The 23,078-nt window shown below is 43.1% G+C and overlaps 1 protein-coding gene across 1 annotated transcript in view; it reads left to right on the forward strand.

Moving 5' to 3' along the window:
- The window catches only part of lmo1 (LIM domain only 1), a 31,783-nt gene that overhangs the window by 7,132 nt on the left and 1,573 nt on the right, over positions 1 to 23,078 (forward strand). The window contains exons 2-3 of the mRNA XM_061750911.1: positions 8,349 to 8,562; positions 18,838 to 18,963. Coding sequence (XP_061606895.1) covers positions 8,349 to 8,562; positions 18,838 to 18,963 — 340 coding nt within the window. The remainder of the gene's footprint in view (positions 1 to 8,348; positions 8,563 to 18,837; positions 18,964 to 23,078) is intronic.

Genomic DNA, 23,078 nt, shown 5'->3' on the forward strand with positions numbered 1-23,078 from the left:
CTGCTTAAAAATACCGAAATTTGTTGTTGTTGTTTCCCCCCCCACAAGAACATTTGAACTGTATTGCATCTCGTGGTACCTAAGTGTTGCACTCGTTGAGAATAACCTTCAGACAAGGTCATCATTTAGAGGTGACTAACTACCAGCGAATCTCTTCATGAACTTCTTCCTGAATGTTCACCCAAGCGAGCTCTCTCATTACTTACCCCATCAGGTGTGCCACTACGCGTTCGGCTGACATTAGAAGCCCGTGCGGTTAAATAACTGCCCCCTGTGGGGAATCTGCATTATTCAGGATTAAAGTGCCTCCCTCTGTGCACTGCAGTGTGGCGTTCCTTCTGCCCCAACCCTTTTTTGACACACTGAGGACCCTGAGTGACACACCTGTCTCCTAGCATTTCCTTGGCAATAAAAAGTGTGCAGTAATTGCTGGGAAGTGGGCTCGATTTGGAACACTACTTCCCGACCTCGTGAGTGACACGAACCTTCCAAGGATCCATTTAATTCCTCCCTAAATGCATTTTTAATGTGGACGAAAAAAGTGTGAAATTTCAAAATGTTTTTGCTGGATCCGGATGTTGTGTCCGAAATGTTCCAATGGTCCAGGTGCCACCAAAGATCTCTTCGAACCCTCACTAGTTCAAACTACTACTGTAATCCTGTTTATGTCTAATCTGACAGGAAACCTGAACTGGGGTTGGCATTAAACAGCTTAAAGCTTTTTTTTTTTTTTTTTTTTGTAGAATTGTTCACTATCAGCCCAACTGCTGCTTGTTGTGAAGCGATCTGTACAAAGAGCACCGTACTGTGTGTGTTTTGTGACACCAGTACGAGAACTTTTCAAACACACCTTGTGTATATGGTGTAGCTAACGAGCGAAATAATGTGCTCGGCTTCATGCGAACTTCATGCGAAGATACAGAAAGCTCCAGATCATAATTGAAATAAGCAAATTTGGTTTGCAAAATGCGACACTCTATTTTCACCTGGCTTTTGGACCGCGGAATTGATCTGTTTGGAGATGTTTTCCATCCTTTCTTAGCTTGTTCTTGTGCCATCTCGCACTCTCTCACTCTTATTTCCTGACAGCTTACCTTGCTGAGCCATAATCTTCTCCTTCTACCGCGCAAGGAACAAGTCCCCTTCTGTTCTAATTTGGAAACTGCCAGTTTCATGTGTTCAAAAAAAAAAAAAACAGCAGTGAATTTAATTCAAAAGCTGTTGCATATCTCTGTGATACATTTCTTTTAATTAACCCCATGTGACTAAATAAAAACCAATAGAGGGCTGAATGAAGTTTTTGCCGTTGATTTGGATGGAGTTTGCAGCCAAACCACGGTGTGTCGTGGACACCGGGAGCTAACGAGCCTTCGAAAAAGGGCCCAGGGCCTTCGTGCTGACTTCAAGTGTAAGAAATGCACCTCTGACGTGATGGAAATGACCGTGGGCCGGGAGAATAGGCAGTCCTGTTCCAAGCTGCTCTGCCGAGACTCCCCATGCCGCGCTTGAAGCTGGGCCAGTGTTATTGCAGCCCTAATGCGGCTGACTCATTTGGAGCGGATCAGGAGTAATTATGGTCGGAAAAGTGGCTGCAGACAGTGGGGGTCAGGACACTTGTAACATGTGAAAAGAGCAATTATTCCAGGAGACAAAACCTTCCCTTATCCCAGGCAGCGCCAGGGTCAACGCGAGGGACGGCTGGGCTCCGCTTATTAGCTGCAAAGTTGGAGAGAGTGCATCTTGTTAATGAACAGTCCCCTCCTCATCCTGTCTGCTCGCTCCCACTTACTGCGGGTGTTAATTATGTTGTAATCATAGCATGCATGCGGCCCCAGAAATCACCTCACAGACCCCAGCATTCATACGGCACCATCTGGAAACGGAGCTGCGTTGTACAGTAACATAGAGGGCTCTCACAGGGTAGCATTAGGGTAGCAAAAACACGTTAAGTGGCAAACGTAATATTGACTTGGGCTCGCTGAGAAACTGCCTAATTTAATCGCGTGTGTGTCAGTGTGATTGCCTTGGCGCGTTCGCGCATTTTTGTTCTTTGACTCGGAGCGCACACACGCGCCCCGACCAAGGATAGGAACATGAATCACGCAGTGAATCAGTCCTCTTTATTTGACTTATCAGCGCACAGGCACTCATCAGGCTGCTTTCAAGCGCCGTGTGTTTTGCAGCAGATATTATTAACACACGTCTCGTGTTTTCGTCTTGGCAGTCGAGAAACGTGTCCGCGGGCTCAATTACAGCAATGACAGAAGCCCAGCGAAAGGGGCTGATTCATGCGCACAACGGCAAGATATCTGCGTTAGCGCTGGGAGCAGGCAGGAATTCGATTGTAGATGTACCTTCGACTGCGAGGGCAGACAAAGTTGAAAGGCTCAAATTAGCCCGCGTTACTTCCAGAGTGGCCGTGGCGATATTGCCACTGTGATTTTGCAGTTGGTTTACTCTTACGCTATGAAACGCGTCGTGCGGGTGCGGGTGCGGGTGCGGTTGGGTAATGTTTGCGAGTCAATGTGCGGTCGACGTCGAGGTCGGACATGTGAAAGATAACGATGACAAATGCACTTTGTTTCGGCCGTATGCACCCACTTTGTCACATATTGCGTCTAATTTGCCAAAGACTCTCCACGGCGTGTGGCTCATATTCGCTGCAGCTGCGGCGAGGAATTATCGGGGGCCCCTGGCAGAAAGCCCACCCGGGGCCAGCTTCCACCTCCTTGAAAGACCACCGCCCTCCCCCGGGCGTCGGGAAGGCTGAGCGAGTCCCGTCAAGATCCGTGAACTGGCAGAGGGCGCGCCGCATCGTGGCTTTTAATTGATCAAAAAAGGGGCTTGAACAAAACACACAATCAGAGGCAACCGTCCCCTCCGCTATTAAGGCTGAGTGACGTCGAGAGCAGATGTTCCGCCGGGATCAAGTGGAGGAGGATATTGAGAGTCTGCGTCCATTTCCTTTCAATTGTAGCCTGTGCACAATGAGGCATGCAAATGATTGATTAGTTCATCCCCAAAAAAAAGCTAATTAACTGTAAATTATTCAGCAATTAGCGTGCCATTTTACTTATCAGTTCGGTCATCATTAAAATGCTCAAGATTTGCATATTTCAGCATATCAAATGTCGCTTTGTCTTTTGTTGGCTGACTGTGCTAGGAAAGTAATGAACATTAAATGAAATAAAACTAGAAAAATGTATATCAAAATATGTAACCCTGTCATGTAATTGCGCTGACATATAGCGTATTTTGGGGAAAACTCAGGACTAAATATCTTTATATGATTTAACACTCCATCCTTACATCATACTAACTCAAAAGTGTGTTTGGGTTGAAAAGGCTAATGCAGGTCTCCATCGTACTTGCTCACTTTCGAGCTTTTCCATTGGGTGCTACGTGGAAGGCATTTTCTTTGAAATCCTTTAATATATCCAAAATGTACTGTGATGAAGTGATAGCTGTAAAGTCTAAATAGGCTAACACAGAAAATCGGATGCTATCGCCGTAATGGAAAAATACATGCTTGGAAAAGAAAAAAGTTACAGTGCATATTGTTGAAAGATGGAAGTGGATGGACGGGAGAAGAGAGCCGTGACAGGCCTTTGCGCACATTACTAATAGCATTTTAATTCCTTCAGAGGACGAATACGTTGTGTCGCTCCGGTTTGAGAATGAAAAGTGATGCGGCGCGGCCTACGAGGTGCGTCAAAAACGTTCCAGGACTGGCGTCCCCGAAGAGATATTTCAAATGCAAGCTGCAAGCTACAAGCTACGAGTTTTCCCCTTTTTCCCGTCAACTGTGCGGCGTGTGCCAAGTTCACGTCGACGACACACAGACAAGATGGCCGTCACGAGCGAGCTGCTGTCGTTCGTTTGGGTTGCGAGTACATCTTTTTGTGATACCAGTCCTGGAACCTTTCTGACACGCCTCATCTCTTTTGGTGACTACAATGCCAATGAAAGGTCATCGAAACCTCTCTCCATCTGTTAACAGTTGCTCGTCGAGTACATTGTTTTTCACTCGGGGAAGGTGCCAATGGGGAGATTGTGTTCTGACCAGTGGTAAGAAAATGTCTCTCGGCTTTCAGAACAATAGAAAATCATGTCATGTGACACAATATTGTTTCCGGAAGTACAATTTGTTTAGAGTCGGAGCTATTTTGCTAAACTGAAGACAGCTTTTGATCAGATAGATGTGAATCCGATTCTTCGTAGCCTTGAGGCGTTTTGAGTAGGTTGCGGACAAAAAGTCACCAGTGTCTTTTTGAGCTCGTCGATACTCTGCATTTGTGCACACGAAGCGCACTAAGCCCACTGCAAAAGGGGCAGCGCGTCTGCATTCACAAATTCACCTTTTCCTGCATTTTATTTTTGGAACCTATCCCCATTATTCACAGGGAGAAAAAGCACCTATTTGCGATTATCCGTAACGTGGCCAATATAAAAGTACGACCTTTTTTTCGGGGGGTTTAATTTTTTTGCAAAATATAGTCTAAGTTATATAGGATTTATTATATTGTAGCATGTCCTTGAGACAACGAGCGGTTGCTGTCAGCCGTAACAGTACTAAAAAAAACCCCAAAACAACCAAAACATCAAACTAGTGGCCCTGCTGCTTTGGCTCACACTTTCACCACACTACGACAAAAGTCAGCCAGTTTGTTGTTGTGTATTTGCGGAAATTCGCAGTTGGGCTTGGTCCCTATACCCCGCCAAAAAAAACGGAGGTCCACCGATGTGCAATTTCCTTTGAAATTCTTGGAAGTTCACGCTGGCTCACTTGAGACGTCTCCCGAACAACTGGAGCATGTGCAAGACAAAACGAATGTGCGACTGACTGCAAACACTAAAGTCAGTGTTGGTGTTTTACTTTGATGAGCTGAGCAGGGCTTTAAACCGAGCAGGCATCCAGCAGCGGCGGAATCCAGTCATTCCGAGATAGGTTAATCTCTGGAAGCGTTGGCCTTTTCAAGCAGGATGTAAAACACGCACGTGATATGTTGGAGGAGAATGTGGCGGTCTCAACCAATTAGGGGGAGTTCTTCGGAGGTGGAGGAATATATTCTTCTTTGTATAATTAGTTATCTTATTTAAAGCAAAGATTTTGAATGGAATTCCTAATTAGTTGTCATGAAAGGCAAATTAAAAGAGTTTTGTGATCCCCGAGGGACTTAAAGCACACACACACACACAATCGTTTTCTTTCTCCTCATTACGACTGCTGTGTAGTTCTGCGGAAGCCTGTCAGAGGAGGACGCTTGGCATACCTGCAGAGAGCTCCCCTAACAAGCCATGAAATGCAGGTAGAAGAGTCTGCCCTCAGCCTCTGCGGCTTGAATTGGAAGCTTTTTAGCTTCATTTGCACCTAACATTGGTATTTATAGCAGGTTTTTGTGATCATAGTGTGGCAAGTCGTGTTTAGAGGACGGTGGGACGGAGGAAAGGCCGTGCTCTAATTGATGGATCCTACTGCACAACTAAACCAATTAGCCTTTACTTTTCACATCTAATAAAGGAAAAAGACCTTTTAACAGCACTGAAATTTAAAGCCAAGTGACTAATGAGATGATTTAGCTCACCTCAAATGCTCAATATTCGAATATTGGAGAATTATTTTGAATGTTTTAAGTGGCTGGCAGAAAATATTAGTTTCATTTTCTTTTGAAGGTCTATTGATCTCGCTTCATTATGTCGTCTCTACCTCTTGGAGTATTGGGGCAGAGTTACTCACTACTTTTCAGCAACCAGCAGAGAGCAAAAATTTAAAAACAAATTTTCTGCTTACACGCTGCCAGAACTAAGACAAGAGCGTGCAAAATGCTCTTGGACCCTGCACATCCTGGTCACCAGCTCTTGCAGCTCCTTCCCTCAGGGAGGCGCTACCGAACAATGCAAACTAAAACCAGCGGCCATTCCGACAGCTTCTTCCCTCTCGCCATCAACGTCTTAAACAGCTAACTTACAATTCCATTGCAACATGCTGGCAATTTTTTTGTCTTGAGTTCGTCGTCACATTTCTACATTACTCGTGCGCTCACTGTCGTCGTCTCGCCACGCTGCACGATTTGCACATCCGTTGTTGACCGATACCGGCCACTCATGCCAGAGTAGCATCTGCTCCATTTGCACACCGACTGAGGAGTCTCTGCAACATTTGCACAATCGACATTGTCCCAGACGATCGCGCTACTAGTCACATTAAACCGCATCCGCTCCTTGAAGTCTCGGCGCCCTTTGCACGATGGTCTTTGCGCCGGACTATTGCAATATGAGTCATTCCAACTGCTCTAAGTGCTCGAGGACTCTGCATCTTTTTGCACAATTGTCAAAAAAAATAATAATTGTACCAGCATTATCAGATAACTATTAACCCTTTGTTGCTCAGTGACTGTTTTTTTTTTTTGTCAATGTCTTCATGTCTCCAAAGTGTTCTCTGTCAATTGACTTTCTGTTGTCCTACTAGAGCAGCTCCAACTACCGGAGACAAATTCCTTTTTTTTTTTTTTTTTTTTTTTACATACTTGGCAAAATAAAGATGATTCTGATTCTGATAATTAAAAAAAAAAGTGCAAAATTTGACAAAGATTGTTTCTGAACTAAAATAAAATAAGGTTGTTTTGCAGATCCTGTATAGCCTATAAAACAGACGGATGAATGAGGTTCCCCATACTGACGGTAATTGTTGACTGGGGTTTGTTTTATTTGGCTTGTGTGTTTGACCGTGAAGTGTTTTAGTTTGGAGCCTCGGAATAATTTGCTTTTCTGCATGTGTTTTGCACTGCTGTTACCCTTTCGAGTATGTTTTGTTGTGCAAATGCCAAGGTTATATCACTCAGAGAACAATTCTAAAACAATTTGGAAAATAAACTCTGTTGCGGAAGGAAGCGCTTTGTTTTAACCTCTTTGCCATCTTTAATTCAAGTGATCAAATTGATAATTACGTTTGAATTTTCTTTAGTGATCAAGGGCGTTTCTCCTTCCTGTGCATGTTTACATTATCTCTGTGTTTACAAAAAAAGACGCAGCCTTAAGAGAGCAATGTTGTTTACTACAAAAACAGTTCTTTGAAGGACAAACATGTCAAGCAGAGAGAAAGGGTGCACAAAGTGAAGCTGAGTTTACTGTTGGGCATCAAGCACAAACAGCACGTGGACAAAATCAAACATAGCAGCCGCGTAATTTTGTTCTCCTTCACTTATCTCCCAAGTATAAAAAGGGACATTTTACACAGAACTCGATGTGACGTGTTTCAGCCTTTATAGGTGGATACCCGCGTATGCCAAATTCTGGCAGCACCCCCCCTGTACCGTGTACACCGCGCTCCCCCCCCCCCCCCCCCCCCCCCCCTTTGCAGGGTATTCAATTTTTTGCGGGGGGGGGAAATGTGTTTTGAAAGAGAGTGGCAAGTGGCGTCCACTGTGTGTTCTTTTAGACGGATCAATAGCTCAGTGTGAGAGAGTGTCTTAAGAGCTGTTGTGTGGTGCTCTCAGCTGTGGCAGACCTGTTAGTGCTGCAGAGGGGAGCTGCGCGCCCCTGCCTCGGTACCAGCAGTGGCCTGAGGGGGGCTTTTAGTACCAACACAAATGTCAGCCACACATAGACTATTAGTGTTTAGTGCAGTTATTAAATGGACTTTATTTGTCCTTTAGGAGGCTAAAAGGCTCACTTAAAGGGAGCCTGCGTGACACCAGGGCAATTTGCGAGTTCGGTAACTTTGGACCCGCTCATTGCGGATGCGTGAGCACAGATACAGGAAGTGTAAAGGCTGTAGTGCTCCGGGTGTGTGTGTGAAGTAGAATGACTGTATGCTAAAAGGCACTTAGGCCATAACATATCTCACTGGGGTCTTGTAGCAGCGTGTTTTGTGGTCAGAGGCTTTTTAAAAGGTTAATGTTAATCTATACCAAACAAAGCCCATGAGGAGCTTTTACAGCTCTGGACAGTTGAGTGAAATCGGCTTGATGAAATGGTAACTAATGCACTACACGGCCTGCTGTAAGTACCACAATAAGCAAAACAGATCCCAGATTGGATGTATTATGTATCGTGCTTCTTCGCTGCTGCAAGTGATCATGTAACGTGAGCGTCACAGCAGGTTCTGAGCGGAACGAGCAAGCGAGGGGTTTGTAGTCCAATGTGAACCATGTGTTTATCTACTGTACGCGGAAGAGTGTTTTCTTTCATGCATATGAAGCAGGTCGGCGGTGTGCCGCGGCCGCACGTGAGGCCGTGCGTAGACGCCCGCACAAGCGAGCCGGCTTATCAAAAAGAGAACATGAAAAGTCACTTGGGTTCCCGCGGCCGTAAATCACACGTGGCTGTTTGTCTCCTTATCACTCCAGGTGTGCCGATGCTCTCCGTCCAGCCCAAAGGGAAACAGAAGGGGTGCGCTGGCTGCAATCGCAAGATTAAAGACCGCTACCTACTCAAGGCTCTGGACAAATACTGGCATGAGGACTGTCTCAAATGTGCCTGCTGCGACTGCCGCCTTGGGGAGGTGGGCTCCACCCTTTATACGAAAGCCAACCTCATCCTGTGTCGCCGGGACTACCTAAGGCAAGAAAGACACACAATCCCTTCACCGCAGTCCCCGCAAACACAAAAGACGGCATTACAACACGGTACACGTGACATGAAAAGATCACAAAGGTTTTATTTGTTTGCCTTTTAGTAGAGGGTAGCAGGTGTATATTTTACCACGGGCTCCATTTATAGTAACATTCGGAATTTTTTGGGATCATTTTGGAATCCACCCAGCCAAAAACAACACTCACCGTTGTAGTTAAATTGCGGGGCTGGCTTTTTAATACTTTAAGCCACATCTGAACTTCTTTGACAATGGTATTCCATCCCCTGTGGAACACATTACCTTTATGGAAAAGCAATAACAAGAAAAATAAGTTCAAAAACTGTTTTTCAAACAACGGGCTCTTTTTCAAATTCTGACATTTGTCTTATTTTATTTTATTTTTTTAAAGCAATCACTCAAAAAAGATCAACGTCAAAGCCAAACAAAAATTTCAGCAAATTAGTTTCACGTCACTCTGCCACAACCTGCCATGGATTTCTACTGGTTTAGTCTGTTGCACCTTTTTCTTGTCCATTCCCTTATGGGGACATTGTTTTGAAACACAAAACACAGTCAAACCATTTTATTCTTGCTGTTTTTGGAGTTGCTAAACTCGAAACAGACGTTGTGAAATGACACTGTTCATGTCTTGTGCATGAGCATGATTGCGAAGTGTCCCAATGTACGATCGCACTGTACGTCACAACCTGAACAACAACGTGTTTATAGATCTTCTCAAAGAACATTTTTATTTGCTACACCACTGTTATGTCTTATGTAATTAACATAAACAATCAGTCACAGGTTCGGACACACTTGCTCATGCTATCGAATGAGAATGTGCATCCTTAAAAAAGAGACATCGCTAACTCATGGTCTGGCATGTACATAACACAGTTTTATTTGCTCTCGATTGTTTCGACCACTTGTCCTCTGTACATTAAATTTTCAAAAACAAAAGCAAATATATATTTACATTCGATGTGAGAAAATGATTTTTGATACGTTCATTTAATTTCTGATACTTTTCTCAAGTAATATTCTCCAAGGTGACTAACTTCTACTAAAGTTATTTTCTGTGAAGCTCCAATGATGCCTTGAGATATGGACGACTTGATTTCTGAGTTTTTCAAGATACGAGCCGTCATTCGACTGACTTTTTGCTTTGACATGTGAGCGCAGACTTGAGATACGAGCGCTGTATGGTCAACACACTTCCCAACAAACAGCAGTTCGGCATCAATTATTAAAAAAAGGCTTCGAGCTGTTTATTCCCACTCACGGTTGAAGTTGACTGCCAAACTAAACAGAAAAAAAGAGAATTAGACGTTTGTGCTTCAAACGATATACTGTATCTTAAACTCTAAATCCGCAAGCTTGAGGGTGACACTAAAAAGCATCAACTGTATGTTGCAGTACTATAATGCTGTAAACAATGTATTGAACACAAACAGTGCAACACAGACAATGTAACTGCTTACAGTCCTATTATTTATCCACTGCTCAGCACAAATAATATTAATTAAGTGCTGATAACCTGAGAGAGTAGTTCCGATCATTTCAATTTCCATCTGGCTGTCTTCATTGGGAAAACGTGATTTGAGGTAGGGGTGTTTTTAAGTTATGGGCATAGTTAAAGAACTATTAAACTTGGATCTCAAGGCACCACTATACTTGTATTTGTATTCAAGTATCACTTTCAGGTACTTCATACAAGAATGCCATCAGGACATGACAGATTTGAAAAGAGAAACTTCCAGATGGAGCTATCATCACCAGTTTGTGGATACATTTGAATGTTCATTATCTTGGAAACATTTTCCTCTTTCAGTTCATTATGCTACTGGTTTGATAAGTGGATGACTATTATGTCCTCTCTTATATATGAAATAGGAGATTCAATTAATTCAGCGCAGATGATCAAATCACAACTAGATTGTCAAGCCTCTGGTGGAGTCATATAATACGGAGCCCTTGACATAAATGAAACACCTAATTAATATGTTATTATCCTTTTGTGATGAGAGTGTGGCCTAAAAAAAAAAAAAAAAAAAAGGTATTATATTTGTGAACTTTTTGTAGTGCAATCATATGGGGGGCAGAGGTGTGTGTGTGTGTGTGTGTGTGTGTTGAAGATTCAGGAATGCGTGAGTGCATTCCATAAGCTGCTAATGCCACTGAAGGACAATCACAGATGGAGCTCCTATAATAATTAATGGGAGCATGGCAGGGTTCCAAACCCTGGGAAATAACCAAAGTGTGTTTGATCCACCCGCTTGTTTTTAATGTAGTGCAGAAGGCTAATTCAGTGCACAGATTTAGCTTCATTACTGCAGGTGAGGGACACCTTCATCTTAGTTCACAGAAGAGGAAGCAAAGAGAACGAGGGGATGGAGACAGACGAGATCAACACAAATGGCACTACACGCAAGGCGAGGTATTTAATAGCGGTTAGTCAAGCAGCTCCGGCCATTAAGTGTTGTTTCATTCTGAAGAGCAGGCACTCCTGACCAATATCGGAGCACGAAACCCTCATTCTTTTCAAAAATCCATAATTTACTGTTAAGAATGCTTGATTTGATGCGTCGTTCACCATTTTACTGCCCATCTCTGACCTCAACATCTCGCCCGTCTAATGTGCACAGAAATGTTTCATTTTTCCTCCGCTGTGCCAGCGAGGCACTCATGGTGTCCTTTCAGCTGATATATATATATAAATATATAAATATATATATATATATATATATATATATATATATATTACACGTGAAACTGAGTGTCATAATTTTTCCCTTCGCTTGTTCATTTACCCATTTATTATTGACTCGTATGCACCATCTGTCCCTTCTGGGGGCAACATGGGGGTCTTAGTGGAGCTCTCACTACATCCTAAAAGCATTAACTGAGGGTGGGATCTGATGGATGGTAATGGTCTCTCTCAACGTAACTTGACTAAGCACCTCTGGAGTGGGCTGTGGGATCCTTGTGGGTCGGGGGGGGGGGGGAAGCTGAGATGTAAGCAGAATGTCCCTGAGTGAGCTACACTAGATGTAAAAAGTCTACACACCCCTGTTCAAATGCGAAGTTTTTGTGATTGAAAGAAAAATGAGATCAAGATAAATCATTTAAAAACATTTTCCACTATTAATGTGACCTGTAACCTGTACAATTCAATTCATTTTTTTTAAAGGGGAGAAGTAAAAATAAACAAATGGAATAATATGGTGGCGGCACGGTGGCCGACTGGTTAGAGCGTCTGCCTCACAGTTCTGAGGACCGGGGTTCAATCCCCGGCCCCGCCAGTGTGGAATTTGCATGTTCTCCCCGTGCCTGCGTGGCTTTTCTCCGGGCACTCCGGTTTCCTCCCACATCCCAAAAACATGCGTGGTAGGTTCATTGACAACTGTAAATTGCCCGTAGGTGTGAATGTGAGTGGCAATGGTTGTTTGTTTGTATGTGCCCTGCGATTGGCTGGCAACCGGTTCAGGGTGTACCCCGCCTCCTGCCCGATGATGGCTGGGATAGGCTCCGGCACTCCCGCGACCCATGTGAGGATGAGCGGCTCACAAAATGGATGGATGGAATAATGTGGTGGCACAAGTGTGCACACCCTCATATACCTGGAATGTGGTTGAGCTCAGAATTAACAAATCGCATTCCAAATGGGCGCCAGCACACACCTGCCACCATTTAAAGTGCTTCGGAATAAAGTTTTGTTTTATTATCGGCTTCTCCTGATGTGGTTCTTTTTTTTTTTCCCAAAAATTGCTAACCACTGTTATTTGGAGCTGTTCATAAATCACTCCAGTTTGTCTTAGGCCCCAAGCATGATCCTGCCACCACCATGCTTCTTTTTCGGAATTTGGAATTCCAAACTTGAAATTATGTCCAAAAAGTTCAACCTTAGTTTCATCCGACCGACCAAAGGAGTTTGCATGTTCTCCCCGTGCCTCGGTGGGTTTTCTCCGGGCACTCCGCTTTCCTGCCACATCTCGAAAACATGCGCGGTAGGCTGATTGGAGACTCTAAATTGCCCGTAGGTGTGAATGTGAGTGCAAATGGTTGTTTGTCTCTATGTGCCCTGCAATTGGCTGGCGATGGGTTCAGGGTGTCCCCCGCCTCCCGCCCAAAGATAGCTGGGATAGGCTCCAGCAGCCCGCAGGAGAAGCCGTGAAGAAAATGGATGGATGGTGGGTTTTTTGTTTTTTTTTTCCCCCCAATATATTACAAAAACCTGCCATTTAAACAGGAGTGTAAGACTTTTTATATCCACTTTAGGTAGCAGGAAAAAGGGGACAAAGTTAACTTTGAATACTAGTGGTGATTTGAAATGATGAGCCCAGTTGGAGCGTTGCTCTAAATCAGAATAATGAACCAATTTAAAGCTGTAGTCGGTAAGCTGAGGGTATCAATGAGGGATTGGACAGACAACTGGGCAGAAGGGGAATTGGTGAATGGGGGATGAACAGTGCAGGGGAGGGGGTTTAAGAAGTGTGTGTGGGGGGGGGTCGAGCAAGGGCACTGGCATCTCTAAGTCAGACTCTGGGGGATTCCCTCTCAGATAAGTGGTCCGATCTCATTGGGAATGTGACTTAACGCTCAGGAAATGGTCATGTTTAATTTAACTAACAGATGGTAGGAGCATCTGAAGTGTGTGTGTATGTGTGTGCGTGCGTGCGCGCGCGCGCGTGTGTGACAGGGGAGACAAAGATAATGGTGAAGCAACAAGGCCACCTTGAGGTTTCTCTCCGCTTACTTGACATGACATTCATCGCGTACTCGTTCATGTAAACAGAAAAAAAGAAACAAACCAAAGAACATGGGACATTGGTTAGAGAAAAGGCCAACATTCATTTGAAGTCGTCATCTGTTGGCTGCAATCATGTGATCAAAATAAAAGTGTTCTCAATGCTTCCAAGAGCAATATGTATGAATTTGACTTCAAAATGTCATTTCTTTTATTTATTTGTTTTTAACTGACCCACGAACATGGCACAGTTGTCGAGAAGCGGATTGCCCTGGCCGCTGTAGCTATAAGCGCCGAAATAAAAATTCTTGGCTGAAAGCGAAAACCCCAAATCAGGAAAGCAAGTTCGTAAACTGAAACGCTGAAAGAAATGATTGGTAAAATTGCATTTATACCTCTGACTACAGAGCTCCCAACCTATAGAAATTCACTTCCAAAACAATTTGTCTGAATGTCTATAGTCTTCAAATTACGTCACCAACACCAACGCACTGTTCGATTCCATAACATAATCATAACTCTATAATGGCAATCATTAATAAATGATAGCTTCAATATGTGTTATTTCAACGAATTGATTGCATCAACCGTATAATGTTGGACCTGAGACAGCAGGTGATGTCGCCTCCGCGGTGACGTACTAATTCAGCTTCCTGTGTCACCGACATTCATTTGGCCGCTACTTTGCTGTTCCAAGTTGGATAGTTTCTGTGAAAAAGCAGTTCCAGCCAGACCTATGTGACAAGTGTACTGTATCATCCATTCACTTTATTTTGCAGTTTGGTGACGACACGTGACGGACGATAGCTTCGCAATTAGCATGTCTTTTTCCTGTTCATTTACTCCTCGTCCTCCCTCGCCGATGACGATACTTGTCGTAAGCATAGCTTATTTGCGATGATTTGTGGCCTATGACAACGGACGCAAAGCGAACTGGTAGTACACGTTAGCCTGGCTATCACATGACCCGTACGCGTCTAAAAGTAGCAACACTATGCGCGCAACTTCAATACATCAAGCAATATTAGTAAAGAAAATACCAAAAGGCAAACAGAACAATACAGCACTCCGTAACTGCTCGCTCTCAACTTGTTTTTCTGCACAAAGACAAAAGGAATAACCGACTGGCCTCTTTGTTGACAGCAGTCAAACTCCATTGAAGATAAATAACAAAGTACAGATATACAGTAACAATTTTACCTCCGTTGCATTACAAGACTGCCTGATGGTTCCGTAGGTAAAACAGTTGTTGCTCTCGGCTTTTATCCGACGAAAGCTGTTTGTGCTGGTAGGTCTCAAAGAGCTGAGAGAACAAGTAGAAAAGATCAAGAGCTGCAGTCCAGCCTAAAAACAACAGACATCGTGGGGGCTGAAATCTTTTGACGCTAGCAAAGTAGCGCGCTGAAGGAACGAAAGGTGGCACTCCTTTGACTAAAGACTCATTGAAGTTTGACAATAACGGAGGTGGGAGAGCAGAGTTTCTCTGATTCCTCACAAGTGAAAGCCTACTGGCAGCACACCAGAGGACTTTACAGCTGATTGCCAGCCCATTGTTTGAGATTCCCAACTTTAACCCCAACAGGGTAGGACTTCATTCCAGTGGGGGAAACTGGCTTTCGCCTGGCTGGCACAGTTTACAAGTGAAGCCACATATTTGACCTTTGGCCATTGCTTGGCTCACGTGCGGTCAGCGAAGCCGTGTGAGATTCGGTGATCTCTGTGCCTTCTTCTGCATTTGGTCAATACAACACATAACTGATTGCATCACGGTAACAAAACGATATTTCACAGTATTTCTCAAAAGGCAAGACTTGTTTGTTTTTTGTTGTCGTTTTTTTCTACCATGATGACGTTACTGTTATATCTGTCGAGACGCGATTATGAATCACGAACAAGTTTACGCTGGGTTTACGGTACAAGCACATCAATAAAGTCTCGTCACTGCAGTCAGCACGTTAAGAATCATCTTGATGAGATCAATTCTCATTTGTCATCCATTGATTTTTAATCAGAGTAATATCCATTTGTTCATAATATAAAGATTTGTTCATTTAGCCACTATAAAGATCAATTCTTATTTATTGTCAATTTGTCTCTCAGCTAACATCCACACCTTGGAGCATAACGTTTGACAGGCTCTTGTGTTTTGTGCGATGTTGTTACTGTGTAGAAAGCACTAGTGGTTTTTTTTATTTGTATTTTTATGTAGTTTTTTTTCCGGTTCAACTCTAGTCGCTTTTTAGCTTCACTCAAATGTAAATGTGTTTGAATATATCTCTCCAGCTCTTATCTCCTCTTAGCAGGGGGGAAAAAAACCAAAACAATTGGGCCGTGAATCTCTACTGATGTTCTAAGCCAGACTCATCATTTACTGTACTGGTGGAAATACTGCGCACGGTCACATCAGCACAATTTCATATATTTTGCCTCCCAATTTGTTGGTGGGGAGAGAACAAAATGGGCAGACTATTTGCCTGCATGTCGCAAATACATTTGAGAAGCGGATCAGCTTAGCCGGGGATGAAGTCGATCCTTCATGATTTATAACCAGTCAGGTCAACCATGCTCGTGTACGGTACCATCCTTGAACCTGGTCTATATTTCACTGAATACCTGTTTACATTTTTTTGATCTCCTAGCCTCTTTTATAGATTTTTCCTATCATGAGAGGCGTTAGCATGATGATGCTATCGCACTGTGTTTACTGGGCACGCTGTACCCACTTGGGGTTATTTGAGAGTATTGATGAAGCTAAGCCAAATGAGAAAATACAAGACTGCTGAATGGGTTATTACTTTTTTTTTTTTTTTTTACTTTTTAACAAGCGTGTTTTCCATCAGTTGTCTAAAAATAATGACCAAACATCCCCGAATTCGAACCCCAAATTGTCAAATACAGCATATTCAGTGCAGAATATGGACAATCTTTATGGGCGTTTGGTGCAGCAGGACTTATGATACTAGATGATCAATTCAAACATTACACAGACATACGCTTTTATAAGCTCTTTTATATTTCAAAACACCAAATTGTTCATCATACGGCATAGCACAAACATATATTACCGAAGTCTGTTTGCATAATGCTAACATATTATGCAAAACGCCACAGACGTGCTAACATAAATTAGCATATGTTTCCGTAATTATGAACCTTCCAAGAACTGCTATTTTAACGCACACTGAGCAGCATACAAAGCATACAAAAGAGAATGAAACATATTTAAAAAGATCCAAATGTACAACCGAACCGTACAGTTCAACATTACCCAAAGTCATTTATTCTCTCTACTTAGTAGGGGGCCTTCTCTGCTTCTTCTTCTCTTAATTATGCTGCATCTGGGAAAGCTCAGTGTAGCCCAGCATGTCGCGGCGCAACGTGGTACTACACTAAAGGCTGAACAACGTACTTCTAATTGTGTCTTCTTGTACCTACACTTGCGTTTCCAAAATGGATCAGGAAGTGGAAAAACCCTGCAGCTCACAGAAGCTCACATTTACTCGAAAAACAAGTTGTCACATTATTTCTGCTTTACACTCTATGAATCTCTGTGTGCGAACATACGTAAGAGCCTTTCTCTCTCGTTTGTTCCCCGCAACTCCTCTGGGCCAGTGGCCCCTAATTAGAAACAGGGCCGCTGGATGGATGTTTTCTTTAACAAGCAGCTGATAGCAGCTGAATGAGAGCAACGTAGTACATTAACACTGTGACTCCTCAATCTGGCCCTACAAATTTACATGGATTTAGTACTGCCTCCTGAAGAGATGTCCTTAGAGATTATGTATGTAAATCGATCAGTGTTCATAAAAATCCAATCCTTCATTTAAAAGAGCCATTTCAGGCAGGTAAAAACAAAAGGTGCAGCAGCACAGCGGCAGGAACAACACTGAAGAGCGAGATTTCAGCTTTCAAAATAACTAAGTCGCATTATTATGCAAGTATATCTGTAAATGTAGACATTATCTAATGTTAGCTAGCCCCGTTAGCTGAATAAATTACAGTATGAATTGACGGCTAAGTGTTTTAGCTAATGTTAGCTTGCCATATTAGCTGAATAAATGAGAATAGGGAGTCACGGGTAAGTGTTTTGATGGGTGTGAGCAGAGAGGTTTGGAACTGACTCCAGACTGCACGCGCCCACTCTTGGGACCACCCCCACAATCGGTGAAATCCGTCAAGTAGCGACCGCATATTTTGGCCGGATTATTTATGCATATTTTAAAGCTTTATGAACCTCCTCATACTCTTAGTCAAGGGCTCCAGTAGCAGATGTAGCAGAGCAGCCCCACAGCATTCAGGGTCCTCCACCATGCTTGACTGTTGGCAAGGTGTTCTTTTCCTTAAAGGCTTCATTGCGCCGTCTGTGAACATACCTAAAAAAAAAACCTGGTTTAGCATTTGGTCTTTTGAATTGTCTATAGAAAAATGTACTTTCACTTGATTCCTTCTCTTCAGGAGATATTCCATATTTAGTACTTCAACTTCATGGTTGCCAATAATGGTGAGCACGACTGTAAAATGGCTGGCAATACCTAAAACTGGAGGCAGCGAATAAGTTGATCTGCATCTAAAAATCCATTTGCGCCAATCACACGTCAATGGCTTTTTTTACACGAGCATGTAAATCGCACTAACGACCAGATTAAGACACTATTCAAAATAGCAGTAAAAAGCAATACAAATATTTGGAGATTTTTTTTTATTCATTTTGTTTTTATCATTTTACTACGCCAAAGCAATACATCCAGAAAGTTTTGATTAAGTAGGATCTTTTTGTGTAAAACGTATATTTGTGTTAAGCACAAATTTCTATATAAAAAAATAAATGAATTGTACAACTTAGGGTCGTAATGTGTGCGTGATTACACTTGGTCAAATGTGAACAAGATTATGAAAGTCATCTTTTTGAATTTAGTCAGATCAACAGAATCTGGTTTGTCTTAGAGTCCTCGTCCATGTGAAAAAAAAAACAGAACAAAAAAAAAAAATCAAAATTGAAAAAGTGAAAAAAGGCTGTCCATTCTTGTAAACAACCTCTTTTGAACCAGTGGCTTCATTATAGAACAAACAAAACTCAGTTGGCTTTGCTTGCAGATTGACACGTTAGTTCCTTTTCATTAGGGAGAAGAAAAACATTTTGAGCAGCCCAAATGATTTACCTCAGACTTGTTTTTTTTTGTGGTTTTTTTTGCATTGTGCAAGGGAAATACACTATGCTTTGAAGGCGATTAATGCCATGTGATCATTTGAATTAGATCATTAGGCGAGAATTAAGATCTATGTTTGTTTGTTTCTCTCGCTAACTCCAACACTGAGCAGGCGCCAGGCAAGATTTGTGGATTTCATGCACCGTATTGCCATTCTGCCCCATTTTCCCATTGCGCTGCAGAAATGTCTCTTTTTTAAAAAACAAAATCTTTGCATGCTTTCTGACAGTATATTTCCTCTGCTCTTATATTGCATCAAGGTAAAGCGAAGGTGGGTTCATCTGCGTGTGTGCGCTCTTGTCTTGCAGGCTCTTTGGTACTACAGGAAACTGCGCAGCCTGCAGTAAACTGATCCCAGCCTTTGAGATGGTGATGAGAGCCAGAGATAATGTTTACCATTTGGACTGTTTTGCCTGTCAGCTTTGTAACCAGAGGTAAGCAATAGACATCACACAAAAACGAAGCGTTAAGATGCCCAATAGCTTTCAAACATCAGAAGGTGCAGAAATTGCTCTCTCTCTCTCTCGCGCTCGTCATGGGCAACACAGTTGACGGTCTCGTTTGATTAGTGCAGGCCACACCCGTGTAAGCCGGAGTGAAAGTCTGTTGTAAAAATAAAGGTTACGCCATTGTGTTTGTAGTGGTCTGCTAATTATTTTTTTCTAGTCACACACTGGCAGCAGTTTGCGGCTAGATCTGTAAATCTAATTGCAAGGGCAGAGCGACGTGAGTTCTTTCGAGGCAGCCGTGTTGCTGCCTGCACGGGCACAGGTGTGTGTGTGTGTGTGTGTGTGTGAATGCTCATACAAAGAAGATGACATACCCAAATATTGCTTTTTCCCATTAGATTACTGTTGGTAACGGTGCCAGTCTGGGAGCAGAATGTCCTTTACACGCTTGTCAGTGGGGCTGTGACCCTGTTCTTCCGCACAGCACAAGCCCATTAACCTTGTGCGGGCCACATTCAGTTACCATAGTGAACACCTGCTGTAAGGGAATTATGAGCGTGCTCTCTCTCCTCTCACTTGGCACACGTCGTGCCACCTGGCACAGCGATGACCGTTTCGACAGCGTGGCACGTAACGAAAGCCAACCTGTGTTCTGCTGCAGCTTCGCTTCCCTCGACATCATGCGGCCGGCTGCACTGTGCCACGTGAACAAATACAGTGGCGCCTCGAGATACAAGTGAAGCGGTTTTTCGAGATAAGAGCCGTCGTTTTTTTCCCCGATATGAGCGTTGTGTGGTGGCAGCACATTCAACTTCGATTGTCTTCACAATAAGCAGCAGTTTGGCAGATCACATTCGTGAATATTTGTCAAAAACGAGGCTTCGAGCTTTTTATTGCCACTCCCAGCTGAAGTTTACTAAACTAAACATAGAACAAAGAATATTATACATTGGATAATTCAAAACTACAACTACATCGCCTCCGCCAGCTTAATGCTAACAATGGGAAACACGGGCTAACAATTAGCATCTTTGTGGCGGTGTTGTTACCCTTTAAGCAACAGATATCTGAACGCAAACAGTGCCGCAACACATGTAGACAGATAACATAACAATACTCACGGACATATTTGTAATTCTTTGCAAAGAAGAACTAATATTACTGCTGTACTGAGAAGCTGATAGAGGAGTCGAGTCTCCACTACAGTATATTTGTATGTGTGTCTTAAACCGGGCCCAAGTGGTCAAGGACCACCGGGATGAGTAGCACAATGTGCATTGAAGGAGAAAGTGTGACAACTGTATAATTCTTTTAATTCCTTTTATAGTGTATGTTTTTGTAATGGCGGCACGGTGGCCGACTGGTTAGAGCGTCAGCCTCACAGTTCTGAGGACCCGGGTTCAATCCCTGCCCGTGTGGAGTTTGCATGTTCTCCCCGTGCCTGCGTGGGTTTTCTCCGCTTTCCTCCCACATCCCAAAAACATGCATCAATTGGAGACTCTAAATTGCCCGTAGGTGTGACTGTGAGTGCGAATGGTTGTTTGTTTGTTTCTATGTGCCCTGCGATTGGCTGGCGACCGGCTCAGGGCGTACCCCGCCTCCTGCCCGTTGATAGCTGGGATAGGCTCCAGCACGCCCGCGACCCGCGTGAGGAGAAGCGGCTCACAAAATGGATGGATGGATGTTTAATATTATATCGTACTATTTTTCTCAAAAACAAAACAATATATTTTTGGGGAGGCTTTGAACAGATCAATGGCATTTGCATTCATTTGAGTGGGGAATCATGATTTGAGATGAGCGTGTTTTGAGTTGAGCCCCCTAAAAAATGTATTTGTATCTGAAGGCACCACTGTATTGGAAATGAGAGGAAGCGTAGGCAAGGTTGCTGATGGAAGGACAAAGTCCATTCGTGGAACAGGTTTGGTGTGACAAACTGCCAACATGGCAGAGTTTCTTTCGCTCGATCGAGTTGGCAAAACGGTTAAGAGTTGTGACATCACAATAAACCTCGGGAAACACCTGAGGTTGAACCACGGCACATAAAACGAAACGGTCCTTCGGTGCTGCAGGCAGGCACAATCCGGCGACCGAGGCTGAGAATGGAGAGCTTTCAGAAAAGAAAAACAAAAAACTTTCTAGAATAGATCAGTTATGAGTTACAATACATCTAATTTGTTAAATGAGTTTGTTAGAATGTAGGTATTGACAAACTTGCGCCATTATTGTGCCGTTTTGTTAATTAAATATTGAATGGACATTTTAATTGGAGTCACCCAGTGTCATACAACAGCAAATGTCTGACTGCTACCTCAATATACGTTCAAGTTTTAAAGAAATATGTCAACAATTTACTCGGATGTCTTGTTTTCTTTATGAAGCTATGATTTGAAATGCATTCCTTTTTTTAAACTGTAACATTTTGTATTTTTTTTTTTTTTTTTTTTACCGGACACAGTATTTGTACAACTTATCCGTATTGTTTCGTTTACTATCCGATGAGATTCGGAAATTGTTGGGATCGAACGTCACTGACCAAAAACTCAAAGCACATTTTAGGCAGTGGGCCGAACACGATTAACATTTACTGGACAGACAGACTAGAAGTACTTTTTTTTTTTTTTTTTAACATGTTGTAAATGTGAATCGAAGAAGGAGGCATTTCCCAGCATGCTTTGCTGCAGTCACAATTGCCACCTTTGGCTATTATCATGCCTCTATAATGTGTTATTTTGTGCAGACATGGTGGAATTGTTCAAGTGGTTTCTAGTTGTGTACAGTGAAATGATTGCTACTTTTAGTGGTGGTGCCATGTTATTTAGCAAATAGGGAAGTGTGAAATGAAAGAATCACTGAATCAATGCACGATGTCACTGTGGCTTCGACTACATTAGTTGAGTACAGTTCAGTTGTATTTAACTTTTTAATGTTGATCACTATGGTGGAGGGTGAGTGGTGTAAAAAGTTTGAGAACCACTGAAATATCGAGTTTGACATATTTTTTCAAACAATCTATGACATCGATCCAGTGTCTGCATCAAGCAGGCACACACACACAAACACACATTTTCCACACCACTTATCCTGCTTAGGGTCACGGCACGCTGGAGCTGACTTCGGGCGAAAGGCGGACTACACCCTGAACTGGTCGCAGGGCACATATAGACACGGACAACCAACATTCACATTCACATTCACATTCACACCACCGAGTGGGAACTGAACCCACGCTGCCTGCACCAAAGTCAGGCGAGTGTACCACTACACCGTCAGTGACTCAAACACACACACACACACACACACACACACACACACTGTTTAAAAGAGATGTCACTTTTGAATCAGGGCCGATTGAAAGGCTCCCGGCATGATGACCATTGGATGGTTTCTGCCTTTTTCCGTGCAAAGTGCATGAACAAGGCGTTGGTTCGTGTCAATTTGCACCTGTGTCTCTTTTTTTCAAAGCACACATAAGAGAAGCGCATCGTCGTTTTCGGCATTAACTTCCCAAATCTACAGACAGCTAAAAAGTATTTTTCTGGATTTGTTTTGACAGTCACGAACACCTTTAGACGTGTGCCACTGTGATCTACAGCTCTTACGTGGAATAGCACCAAAACCAAATGTACTGTACATCACGACGAGCCACATCGTGACTTTTCAATCATAGTGTTGAGCACATATTGTTTATTTAGCGCTGATTTTTTTGTTGAATTGTGAATGTTCAGGTTTAGATGTGCAATCAAACACAACCATCTTAACCTGATGATCTTTATGCCCCTTTATCGGGCATGGACTGGTAAGTTCGCTAAACGTTCATAATGGACCCCTGAAGCCTGACGGTGGTGCAATGGAACAGCACTCTTTCTGCCAGACAAAGATTATGACGATAATGAAAGAACAACAATTTATACTGTCTGGTCGTTTTCGTTTGTTCGAGCACTTTCATCGGTAATAATAGCACTGACGCACATACGAGATGGTGCACCGGTATTTTATACCACAGGTGTCAGACTCACCGCGCGGGGGCCAGAACCGGCCCACAGCATCATTTTATGTGGCCCGCGAAAGCAAATCATGTGCGCCAACTTCACGTCTCT

This window comes from Phyllopteryx taeniolatus, chromosome 2, assembly GCF_024500385.1.
Source record: "Phyllopteryx taeniolatus isolate TA_2022b chromosome 2, UOR_Ptae_1.2, whole genome shotgun sequence".
NCBI lineage: Eukaryota > Metazoa > Chordata > Actinopteri > Syngnathiformes > Syngnathidae > Phyllopteryx > Phyllopteryx taeniolatus.